Source organism: Ambystoma mexicanum, chromosome 6q (assembly GCF_040938575.1).
Source record: "Ambystoma mexicanum isolate Mex_15411 chromosome 6q, UKY_AmexF1_1, whole genome shotgun sequence".
In the NCBI taxonomy this organism is placed as follows: domain Eukaryota; kingdom Metazoa; phylum Chordata; class Amphibia; order Caudata; family Ambystomatidae; genus Ambystoma; species Ambystoma mexicanum.
Window position 1 is genome coordinate 1356443254 of NC_090937.1, and position 12521 is coordinate 1356455774.

A 12521-nucleotide genomic window follows, 5' to 3' on the forward strand; every position below is an offset into this window, starting at 1 on the left:
CAAATGGGCGGTAGCAACTGTGACTTGAAAATCAAATTGTCTATTTTATGCATCTTAGTTGTTTTGTTATCTTTCCAGATTTACAATAACTCTTATGCCTCTCTGAACTAAAGCAGAGCTACAATATTTATAATATGGTAGCCATATCTGATGTGCAGCTCTGGCTCGGATACAGAATGAGATTTGTCGCACACTGGCAGGGAGGAACCGATTGTATAAATGAGAGTTGGAAAAGTGGAGTAGAAATGTGATTTGGGTTTCTCCCACGGCAATGCGTGTCCTCCAGAAGTTGTTCCTTACCCATGTGAAGCCTTTCCAAATTGGTTGTCATAGGAGGTATACCTCTGTGCCTTGAACAGTATGGTACAGATGTATAATAAATACAATGGTGGTGCTGAGTGAAAGGGTGCAGAATACTAATGAGAGCAGGGTGTGAGGTACCGTAAGACTCAGACACAGAGGCATAGTGTTGATTTGTAAACATGTATTAAATGAAATGGGTTAGAGAAAAGCCTATCTTTCCCTAACTCTAGGAGGGGTTTCCCTACCACAGCAAACCTAACTATGGTCTCTGTCAAGATGTCCAATGTAAAATGTTTTCCACATATGTCCAAAGCCCTACACTGACCCTCGCATGCTAAACCTATCAAAGTGCAAAAGGGATTCATGTTCTCTAGCTGCCACTTGCAGCTGTAGTTCACAATTTGAACTCAAAGTCGCAAAAGGGTTTCAAAGAAATAAACAGCCGAAAGTTCCAGCATCATTGGAAGGTTTTTCCCTTCCCCTAAGTTTCTTAGTTCTTTCACAATTTACAGTCTCATGAGCACCAAGAGGGTGTTCACTTCCTCTCAGCCTTTCCTCCACTTTCAAATATATGGTAAGGATTTTGAACCAAGAGATTATCCTTTCTACTCCTTACAATCTCTTCCTTCCAACTGACTTGTTTCCCTTCATCTAGGTTTCGCACATTCAGAATATTTCTTTATTTCTCCTCTGGCTTGCTTTGCACACAGTTCAGGTGTGTGTCTCCTGACTCATGAAAAAAAGAAAAAAAAAAAAAGGCCTGGTGTACTCTCCTGTAAGGACTTTATCAGATTTCTTTATTTTATTAATTTGGGTGCCGGTCCCAGACTCGCCTTCAAGGTGCCCGATATATTCTCCTGCCAGGACTTTTGCAATGTTGTAATGCTCTCACATTTTCATATTCTTTTCCATTCAAGGAATGGGTTTTGCCCACCTTTCATTCACAACTTGAATTGCTTGCCAGGTTCCCACAGCTCCCCTGCTCGGGTTCTCCCAGGCTTTCCAATTACTTGCAATTGGTGTGCATTGTACGCCTCAAAGCGCCACAATCTCCCTATGTGGGCTCACCAGTCTCTCCTGAATGCTTTAGCATTCTCCACGGTGCCCAGCGGTAACCTTCATCTTCTGGCCAGCAGTGTGAAGGCTCCCCGGTCCTCGTACTGCAGTGGCTCTCCCAATAGAGCATCTCTTCCGACACTGCCACAAGCTCGCCTGCTCTCTGGTCTGTTTAGCGTCCCTCCTGTTTCCCAATCGGCCTTGGGTATGGTGCGTCTCCATCTTCCCAGCTTGTGGGTGTTTTAAAGTTCCCGCTATTGATCAGCTGTTTGTAATAACTAGCCTGCATTGTGTGGTTCTCGGCAGGCATGATCCTCATTACACTGGCCCTCTTTCTTATCCTAGTAGGCCCATAGGAACAAGTATGTGTTTGTCTATGGTTTTTAACAGTAAATTCAATATTACAATATGCCCTGCATAGTTGGTAAGCCAATGACTGGTGACTATTATCCCTGACAAGGGTGAGGGCGGGGTACGACAGGTCTTCTAGTGACCCATATTCATCAGTGAGATTGGTCTCCCCCCATGTAGTCCTCCCACACATAGCCAACATCAGGGTCGGAGTCAGCTAGTTTCTGCCCTTGCCAGGCCACATGTGGTATGACTTTCCCAGAGAAGTTAGTGACGACTTCACTAGATTCGTCACAAGGGACACTGATGTAGCACCCCTGCCGAGCAGATTCCTTTATGTGGTTGTACCGGGAGAGTGCCATATTGAAGATCAAAGTCTAGTGTTAGGCAAGGATTATAATAATGCTATGGAGCTGCACTGCTATTTACTAACTACTCTGAATTCCAAAAATAGTACTGAAGTGGTAAGGGTTTGCTCCAACACCACTTACGCTTTATGCCAATATGATGCAGGTTTCGATAATAAAACGTGTACTGTGATCCAGTACCTAGTTTCACCTATATTTGAAGTTACTGAGTTCATGTAAAAGGCACAGATGCATAGTCGGTCTCTCTGGTATGACTCGGTAAGATAACTAGATCAGGGTTTTGATATGTTATTCTGAACACCACCATTGTCAACGCTGATTTTTTTCATCCCCATATTGGCATTTCAGGTCACAACTCAGTTTCCTAACTGTTCAGGGAGGACAGCCATCCACCTTCAGCAGCAAACTGAAGAGTTTGACAGTGGAAGAAAGAAAAAGGAAGTGGCTGATCGAATTTAGAATGGGGCCAGTGAACAGATTACTTACCTATCGGTAATATTCTTTCTGATGGATGTTGCTCGCAAAGATTCCTCATCTTTGATCTCCATCTCCCTTTACAGCTGCTCTTCTGAACATTTTCCACTACTAGGGTTTGCAGTATCGTTAATACTAAATTCAAATCCCACGGCGGAAAAATTAACTGGCATGTGGGAAAGGATTGCACAGTCTTCATAGAAATTCCATGGCCGCTGAGATTGTGAAAAAAAGGACTGGCTCGAGGGTTCTCGTGAAGACTGAAATGGCAGCAAGGTTACCATTCACAGTGCCAACTGCTGGCCCAACCGAGCCAATTAAAGCAGAAAATCCAGAACACAGGCTGTGGTGCAAGTAAAGGGGTCCAGATCCCCCTCCGGGTACCAAACCGAAAATGTATGCTACAGGCATGCATACATGGATTTGGTGGCAGACCTTCTAGCAGAGAGAAATACATCCAAGACGTCCTTCAACAAATCCCACTTCTTATATCTCAACCTTTCAGAAGCCTGGCATGAAGGTTCAACCTATTGAAGTTTGGGTGTAGGACCCATCCCTCCAAATAAGAGAGGAGCTCTGCTCTCTGCAGGAGGTGCCAGGGAGGCCAGATGGCCCTGGCCTACAACTCCAGGTACTGCATTCTTGGGCCTTGGCCAGAGCAATCAAGATCACCATGGACATAAAAAGGCATAATCTCGTTATAATCAGCAAAATGACAGGTATCAGCAGGAACGCATTGAGCACTTACAAGTCTATCAAAGCATCCCCTAGAGCTCCCTGCTGAGGAATTTAATTGGAGCAGAACCACCTGCACTTCCTATTCACACTGGTAGTGAAGAAGTCCACTCACGGTGTCCCCCAATGATAGAACACCTCCTCCAGAACTTCCCGACTTGCGGGAGGTCGAAAACTGGCTGCTTAGGACATCTGCCAACGTTCGTCTTGCTGACCAAATGGGCAGCCATCAGAGGCAAGCTGTTTTCCAGAGCCCAGAACCCCATTGTTTCTGTGCACAGAGGCAAATATCCCACACCACCTGATTTGTTGAGGTACTACATGGCCACTGTTGTCTGTTAGGACTAATACACTCTTGCCACTAGGATGTGAGAATAATTACAAGGAGCATCCTGATCGCTTTCAGCTCCAGCAAACGGTTGTGTTCCAGGCAGTCCAGTGAAGACAAAAGGTTGCTCACTGTCAGATCTTGGGGGTGGGAACCTCAGTCCTTCAGGGATACATCCATGATTGAAGTCAGCTGTGGGCAGGGTTGTCGAAACAATGCACCTCTCAACAGGTTGTCCCTCTTTGACCACCATTTGAGGTCCTTGGACAACTTAGCTGAGTCCAATATAAGATCAGAGACACGTCCCTAAAACTGGGACCACGGGCAACTGAGAAGGCATTTGAGCACCCTCAAAGGCAACCAGGTCTCTGGCACCACCATGGTGGAGGAGGCCATGAGACCAAGCAAGAGCAAAAAAGCCAAGGCAGGATCATTTTCCTGTGATTGGAAGACATGCACTATCTTGGAGATGTTCAGTACTTGGGAGGGAAGGCCTAGCCCAGGTGGGTGCCCAAGTCTGCCCCGATGAATCGGAGGGACTGAAATGGCAAAACCTGAGAATTCTTAACATTCAGCAAGAAACCCAAGCTGTTAAATAAGCTGCATGCCTGGTGCAAGTGCATCTATGACTAGCCTGGGGAGCTTGGTGAAAACCCTGTGTGCTGAAAAGAGACCAAATCAAAAACAAAGAGGTGATGGCTGGGAGGTTTAGAATGAATCTTTACCTCTGGCATTGCTCTGGGCAACCCTCCAGACCATCGTTCTTTGCCTGTCAAGCCATTACAGAAGGGGAAAGACCATCTGCAAATCAGGCTAGGTCCCACACCAAAAAGGGCAGTCCAGCCCGAACTGCTAGGTCACATCCCTTCTGCACAAGACCACAAGCATCCCCAGACATGATTCGGCCTTGTTGGGCTTCATCAGTGAGAAATAGCTTGCCCTGACCAAGAGTTTTTCCAGAACATCCCTTTTGAACTACTGCTATTGGGATGGAAAACATGCAACTTCTTGACACTCAGGGAGAAGCACAAGCTGTAGAACTGATGACCAGTGTGGTGCAGGTGAGGGCCTTCGTCACATCTGGGGTGCGGGTCAGCTGAGCAAATCATCCAGGTACGGGAAGATGTGAAGCTACCACAGCCAACAGTGTGGTGTTGATCTGTGGGGCCAAGGAAAACTGTAAGGCTTGACTCAGAATAGGTAATGGGTATCTCCAAGTATGATCCTCAAGTACTTTCCGTGTTTTAGGTGAATTGGCACATGGAAATAGGCATCCTGAAAGTCCAGCAACACCAGACAGTCTTGCAGCTCAAGGGCATAGAGGATCTGAACCATGGTGAAAATCTTGAACTTGTCCCTACACAAGTGCAAATCAAAGAGCCACAGACCCATGATGAGATACATGCGCTACCCTTCTTTGAGGAACATAAAGCACAATGAGTAGCAGCCCTTCTCTCACTCTGAAGCAGGATTGCTGTGGCTGGCATATTAGATAAATTAAATTACTTAACATAACCTTGACAACACATCACAGACAGTGTAACTAAAATGTAATTCAGCCATTTTCAGAATAATCCATATGAACAAATAATTGAAATGTTGCAAATGTCTGGGCACTTTTGGGAAACAAAAGAAGAAATGGACAGTGACAGGGTCAGAAACAGGGGAGCAGGAGGCCTATCAGGGTTTTGGCCAGAGTCAGTCATGACCCAGAAAATAATGGCATAAAAAGACATCTTGTGAGCAAAGGATAACAGCTGGAAAAATAGCGTAGAAAAAGAGCAGAGCTGAATACAACTTCACGCCAAAAAAAGTAGGAAACTGGAAAAATACATAAAAAAATAAACATCAGGAATATGAAAACATGTTTATTCTGGATGACAAAAAAGTGAAAAATGTGATTCAGAGTCCTGATTATGGCAATAATGGCAGGATCACCAGCAATATCAGTGATCAGGGTGCAATTGATTAGGACGTCACTAAAAATGGTTTTTGCATGGTTTGAGGGAGAGAGAGAGTCTGCAAAGTCCAGAATGCACAATTCTGGCTACGCAAAAGGTGAAAAAAGATTATGCACTTCAGTTGATTCTAGGATTCATTAGGGATGCACATTTAAAAGTAGTAGGATATTTTGAGAGAGAGGAAGCATAATGGGTCAAATGCAGGACCCAGCAACATCCACAGAAGCACAACTCTTCGTGGCCCCATAGAGGGAAATGCTGCAGGGAACAAAAGTTAGAAGTGGAAATAGACTCCAGACTCAAGACACGAAAGAGGATTGTAGATCAGTAACAGGATATTTGCACTTTATATAAGCATATGGGGTTTAAAGACATGGCAGATCACTACCCTGATTGAATACATTTTCAGATACAGTCTGGGTGATGCAACCTATATGGCTGTACAATGCAAGTGACTAGAGGTGCAGAATTGTGCACCCTACCTAATATGTATGCATGGGATGTATTAAGTGCAAACTCAGCCGGGAAGTAACAGAGTGCATTAGGGGGCTCACCCATGGAGATACAAGTACTGTGCAGGGGTAGCAGAGGAGCTAGGATGGGCAGGCAGGTAAGGAGGAATAGGAAACAGCAGTGAATCTTATTTAAATATGCCACACACAATTGGAGTAAAGTCTATTCACACTTTTGGTCAGTTTGATATACATATCACTGTGTAACAATTCAGACTAGTAAAACAAATATAATGGAAACAAGTACAACGAATGGGGGCTGAGCAACCATTCCAATGAAATGGTGGGTAACGCCAATAAGCCTGAGCGTAGTGTCTCCGTTAGGATTTTGACAGTGAAAATGTCAAAGTAAAGTAGTATTTTTTCTTTTACCTTCCTTTTCTCCTAATTGAAGAATTAGTTTTCTCCAATCCTTGGTTGATGAGAGATTGTCTTAATCTGGTCTCTAAGGCTTTCCCCGAGTCTTGCGGGTTCCTACTGTTTAAAAAGAATAACAAAACACATCGTTAATCTCTACAAAAAGCAACACTTTATAATTAAAATATTTTACCTCATTTGAGCATACAGTTTTCACATCGTTGTGACTACTTCTGTTAATGGTATACAGATGCAGAATGCAACCTTTGAAACACTGCACGCAATTGTAAATCAAAAACTCTGCAATTGTTATATGATATGACATTTATAATGCACCTGTACACAAATGTTTCTAGGTGCGACAAGACAAGGAGGAGGGAAACAAAGGGAGGACAAAATAACGATCTTACTAGGCCTTCTGCCATGCAGATTGCGCAAGTGCAGGGAAAAGGGAGGATAGACGTGCCGGGGGAGGGGGGGTGGGGGGTTGGGAAGGGAGAAGTGCCGGTAACTCAATAAGTGCAGCAAGCAGGTGGCTCATAAGCGCAGAGAAAGGGACTGTAGGGTTGCAGGTACAGACCATTAAGTGCTGGGGAGCCTGGGGGCAGTGCAAGGGTAACTGGACATGCAGGAGCTTGGGCCTGAGTTCAGAGGGTGACTAGTGCAGGGAGCAGTCAGGGACATCAGCAGGGGAGAGGAAGCGAGAAAGCAGAAGTGAAAAGAAAAGTCTTGAGTTGCTTCCACAACAGGAGGTGGTTCTGCTCAAGTTTGAGAGAGGATGGAGGCTGTTCCAGCAGGAGGCCTCAGCCGAGGAGAGAGATCTGCCCCCCCATTCCCATGCTTGGAGAAGCGTCTGACCCTGAGAGAGTTGGAGGTGATGAGCGGAGAGCTCGAGAAGAAAGAGCTTTAGGACGAGAAAGTTGGAGGTAGTGAAAGCCTTGTGGATGATGCAAAGGGTCTTGAACTTGATCCTGGCAGACACAGAGGCCGTGAAGAGATTTAAGAGCTGGAGAGGTACAATCCCTGGGCTTGAGGACAAGGACAAGTCTCGTAGTCCTGTTCTGGATAAGTTTTAAAGATCGAAGAGTAGAGGCAGGCGGCTTTAGAAAGAGGATGTTGCAGTAGTACAGCCTGGAGAAGACCAGGGCTTCAGGGGGAAAGTGAGAAAAGGAAGAGAGGAAAGTGAGAAAAGGAAGAATACCACTCAGGCAATGCAGCTGATAGTTTGACTTCTTAGAGACGTCGGAGATGTGAGGAAGGAAGGAGAAGGTGCAGGCAAAGATGACACCAAGGTTCTTAGCAGGTGTGACGTTTTATTGATATATATATATATATATCTTTTATGCCAGGACATATAACAAATCACAGTTAAAATGTTTGCAATTCAGACCTAGCAAACAGACCAGTCAAACTCCTTCATGTGACAGTTAAATCTAACACAGTTTAAGACTTCTGCTCGAATATGCAAGCTGTGCAAGTGACTATCAATTTTCTTACATAGATCAAAATCTTATGTGTTCTTGCTTATGGAGAGGTAGATCTACAGCAAACTGGATGCTTCACACATGATTATGGAGAGGGTCCCCACATAAAAATAAAACATTGTGCCACCCGGAGAAGTGCCTCGGGTTGCCAGAAGGGTACAACTCCCTTCCTTCTCCTCTTCCTAGAGTCTTGGGGCACTACAAAGAGACCACATGTGCAGTTTGCGCTTTATAAAACACAGACAATGTGCCTGTCTGAAATTTCGCAGAGGCATCCATAACACTAAGAGGAAGAATTTCCCTGTGCCTGGATAGTCTGCCACATTTGGCTTCATAGGACTTGGGAAAAGCACTCGTCCAGGACAGTCAGTAATACAGCTCCATGAGGTAAAAGAAAAAGTATTTGAAAGTATGATGAAAGGAACAAAAGCAGTGAGGGGAATTTGGTGGCATTAAGAGTGCTCTGCATTGGCCCAGTGTGCACTAGTAATTTAGTTTCTTTATTCTGGTCGGGGCTAGTGCAGAGGGGTACGGCGCCGGCTAATGGAGAGGGACTGATACCATTAGGACGGATAGATCAGAAGTTTCTAGGGCTAGGAGTGGGAGGAGCCAGAGGAAGTGGGCAGAGACATGTTTGGAGCCACCACCCCTCGCAATAATTCCAGCTGTTCCCACTTCTGGTGGAGCTAATTATGGAAAGAAGAGGGATCATATATGGTGGCAATGGGATGGTATCCTACTTCAAGCATGAGATGATGGCATTAAATCTCCCAAAGCCTATAGCCTTTACAGTAGTTGTACTGGGAAAAGGAGCTGTCAGTTCAGTTGTTGGGGGGCCACAAGGGGCTTAGCACACTGGATGAACCTGCCTACAGCCTCGAGTAGGCTGGTCGGCCCCTGGGATAATAACTGGATGCCCCAAGTAATGTGCCCTGGGAACTGGGACATAGGTCATATTCAAAGCTACTAAATCAGTCAAAGCATTTTCTAAACATACCACCTGTAATGGCATTACATTGGTCTTTGATACCTATCTTAGTCATAGATGCTACAGAAATGCTTAATGTAAGCCAATATTGGGCAGTAATTGAGAGTTCCCTCCCACACAATGTGCATTTGAAAGTTCCATACCATGTGATTTATCTGCACTAGATTTAGGGTGAAGGCAGAATGCTATCATTTGATGGGCTGGAATTGTCCACCATATCTGGCAATGTGGATAAAGCTATGAAAGTTTCCTTAACCCATTCCATAAAGACATATGGTTGTTCCCCTTGCCCTGTTTAAGGAAACATTGGGGAAGATAGGATATCCCCCATTCCCTTTTAAGGACAGCCCTTCAGTACCTTAAGCCCTCATGTCATATAGTGGGCAGTAACCATCAACATTCTCCAACACTTAGTCATAGAACTTTTATACATCCTGTAGTTACATAAGTAACAAAGACTGACACGAGGAAGAGAGTAACCGGAATTAAGAGTGAGCGGTTTAGCTTCTGGAGAAATCTGATTGGCTCTGAATGGCTCCCTTTAGTAATGCAGGAGTTCAAAGAAGGAGCCAGGAAGAAATGCAGAGAGATTCTACAGGCTGGTGGCAGCCAGTAAAGCCAAGCTGTCAGGAAGATATCTAAGCAGGGGGACAAGGGTGGACTGCGAAGAACACTTCCCAGATCGGACTGGGATTCCTAGAAGGGGTGAGCGAGGCAACGAAGCGGCACAGAGAGCAGGAAAGGCGGCGTCTGTGCTGCAGACGCATTCCTAGAGGCACTCGAGATGCCGAACAGGGACGTGAAGCGAATACAAAGCCTCATACTGGCATGCAAAGCCAGAGTGACACACATACCACCATCTGCCACAGAGCCAAGACGCCCAAAGCACAGAGACGGAGTGGAAGCAGAAAAGGATATGAGCGGGTCGGAGAAGCCAGGGGAGACGTCATGACACAGGTGAGCCCACAGTGGAGGGGGGGATACCGGATTGGAGAAGGAACTCCCAGTCAAAGGTGGAAGATAAACCCCTACGGCTTACGTCATAGTTGATCTTCTTAGTCCCAGTACTTGGAGAGGTGGAATAATAAAAGTATCCCAGAGATACAAGGAATAAACGGGAAGCTGCATATCCCCCTTTACTAGGGGTAGGCTGACTACATACCCTATGTGTGTCAGCTGGCCATAAATGGTGAGCTGAGGAATATAAGTTGTCTCTGAGAGGGACCAAAAGGACGATGACAGACCAAGTTGGTAATTATAGCTACTCCGTAAGGAGGGTCCAATTCCAAATAAGTATCTATCCACCAGCCTTTCTTCCTCCCTTGAGTGACTACTAAGTAGAGGAGGTACCAAGCATGATTTGCACTCCAACCACCCATTTTGAAGTACCAGGAACGTTCACTCCGAAATATGTGACGTATGATGAACAAATAAACCAGAAGAGAGCCGCAGCAGGGCTCTGTCCAGTACCTATCAGAATAACAGAACCTGTTGAAGTACCAACACCTAAGAAAACCTGGACAGTGAGGTACCCATTGAGAAAACCATACCGACAAATGAGACAGAATGACAACTGTCACAATGCAATAACTGAAGAAGCCAGGGAGATACTAAAAGAAGACGAATGATGATGTCACAAGAACCCGGACTGACTCACATATAGAAGATATGACAACTTGAGAATGATGAAGAGACAAAACACCATGGATAAGTGACATCCCGAGTCTAAAATGAAATGATTGATGTCAAAATGTCAGAATCTTATGCCATGAGCGTGATGAAGATATTCAGCCAGTTTAAACGTGTACATATGCACAGTAACCGCAAGAAGCACAGAAAATCGTGAGGCTTGCTTATGCTTAGTAGCAAGATAGACTGCGGCAAGCGCCACCCATACATATCTACCTCAAAAGAAGCACTTTATATAAGTATACTTCCACTATGCACAAGAGCAGAATCGACCAACGGTTACTAAAGGTTTCAAGAGGAGAGCTTTGCAGCAAGCAAATCGAAAATTAAAGACAGAGAGAAACTCAGAGGAAGACAACCATGCCAAGAAGCCAAAGACGTATCGGCTGAAACAGACCCACAGTGGATACAATTAATGAGACAAAGAACAGTGTATCCTGCGCAAAAAGGTCAAGATAAGCCACAGATGGTAGACGACTGGCAGAATTAAATCAAATACACAGAATTGCATGGAGAATAAGACAATTTCATGGTGTCGAAATTATGTGACCAAGCAAGCAAGGGATGAATCTTTCACACCTACGCATGGACTCTTGCCATGCCCAGACGCCTCAACTTTCCCAGACCAAGCAGCAGACACAAGGCCAAAATACAAAGAAATAATTGACACATGACCACTGAAGTGATGAGTGATTGTTGCAATAATTGGAGGGACGCTGGGGGTGCCGACAAACTCCCTGCACCTGGCCGGCTATTCTACCCACAGCTAAGCAAGTGAAAAAGTATGAATGGGGTTGATGCCAACCCAATCATAGTGGACCAAGTAATTCAGGGTCCTATAGTTAATAGAACCAATGGGATGTCGTACATTTAGCGACGTCTACTGTGGGATGTATCAACCTACTCATCCAATCCCTGCAACATCACTGTGCATTGCTGGCAGCAGAAACATCATAATGGCCACTGGAAAGCATGCTGCTCGCTAGAAATCACCAGGAACTGCGCAGTGAAAACCTGAAAAATAGGCCACCATCCACTTTTGCCTATCTTAGTGAGCACAGGAGATCACTGCCAAAAAACACCAGTGGGCTACCCCCCTTGTCAAAAATTGCTAAAATTATGGCTCACAAATCACCTAAAAGATCCAACCTCTTTGTTGGGTGTTCCACATCATTTACTGCAAGAATCCACATCAATACAATGTCAGCAAGAATCATATGTTCTCAGAACAAAATCCTATTTCAAAGATACTTGATGGAAAGACAGCTGCCAAAATGGGTGTAGTACCGTTACTCGCCTCTGTCAGGTGCTGGCGATTTATAATTCTGACAGTAGAACTGGTGTTTCAGAAGTTAAATATGCCAAAGAAGAGAATTCCATCAACATGCCATATAAGGGTGCCGCACAGTTATTTCCTGTTGAAAAAGACTTGATTTAAAGATATGTTGCTTATTTTAAGTTTATAAATGTTATTTTTTTTCACAAGGAGCTATGTTACATTGATCAGAAAGTAACCTGATGCAGTTAAAACTCCAAAAGGCTTGCTTCCCCTGAGAACCCTTCACACCTTGTCATTCCAACCAGAAGGAGGATGCCGCATTGGCATGCTAATCAAAGAGGGGAGGAGATTTTCTCTGCAGCCCAGAGAAAGGAACAATAAAGGCCTTGGACTGAATGGGAATGCTAATTTGGGGTGTAACTGACCACAAAGTGTTGGCAGGAAACAAGACATGTGACCCTCTGAGTTAGCCCAGCTTTAGGAGTTGGACCAGACTGAGATGTGATGTGAATTGAAAGCAAATGTATGTTTTATAAAAATGCTCATAACAAATTGTACCAAGCTGACAAAAATGGGAAACTTTGAGGTTCTTAAAATGAAATATTCCCTCAAGATTTAAGACTAAGCTGGACACCG

At 44.8% G+C, this 12521-nt stretch overlaps 1 protein-coding gene across 2 annotated transcripts in view; it reads right to left on the reverse strand.

Moving 5' to 3' along the window:
• The window catches only part of EVC2 (EvC ciliary complex subunit 2), a 1020434-nt gene that overhangs the window by 126762 nt on the left and 881151 nt on the right, over nt 1-12521 (reverse strand). Inside the window, exon 21 of one of the 2 annotated variants that reach the window (XM_069631972.1) lies at nt 6461-6565. In XM_069631972.1, coding sequence (XP_069488073.1) covers nt 6461-6565 — 105 coding nt within the window. The remainder of the gene's footprint in view (nt 1-6460; nt 6566-12521) is intronic. The other variant, XM_069631971.1, reaches the window with a different exon arrangement.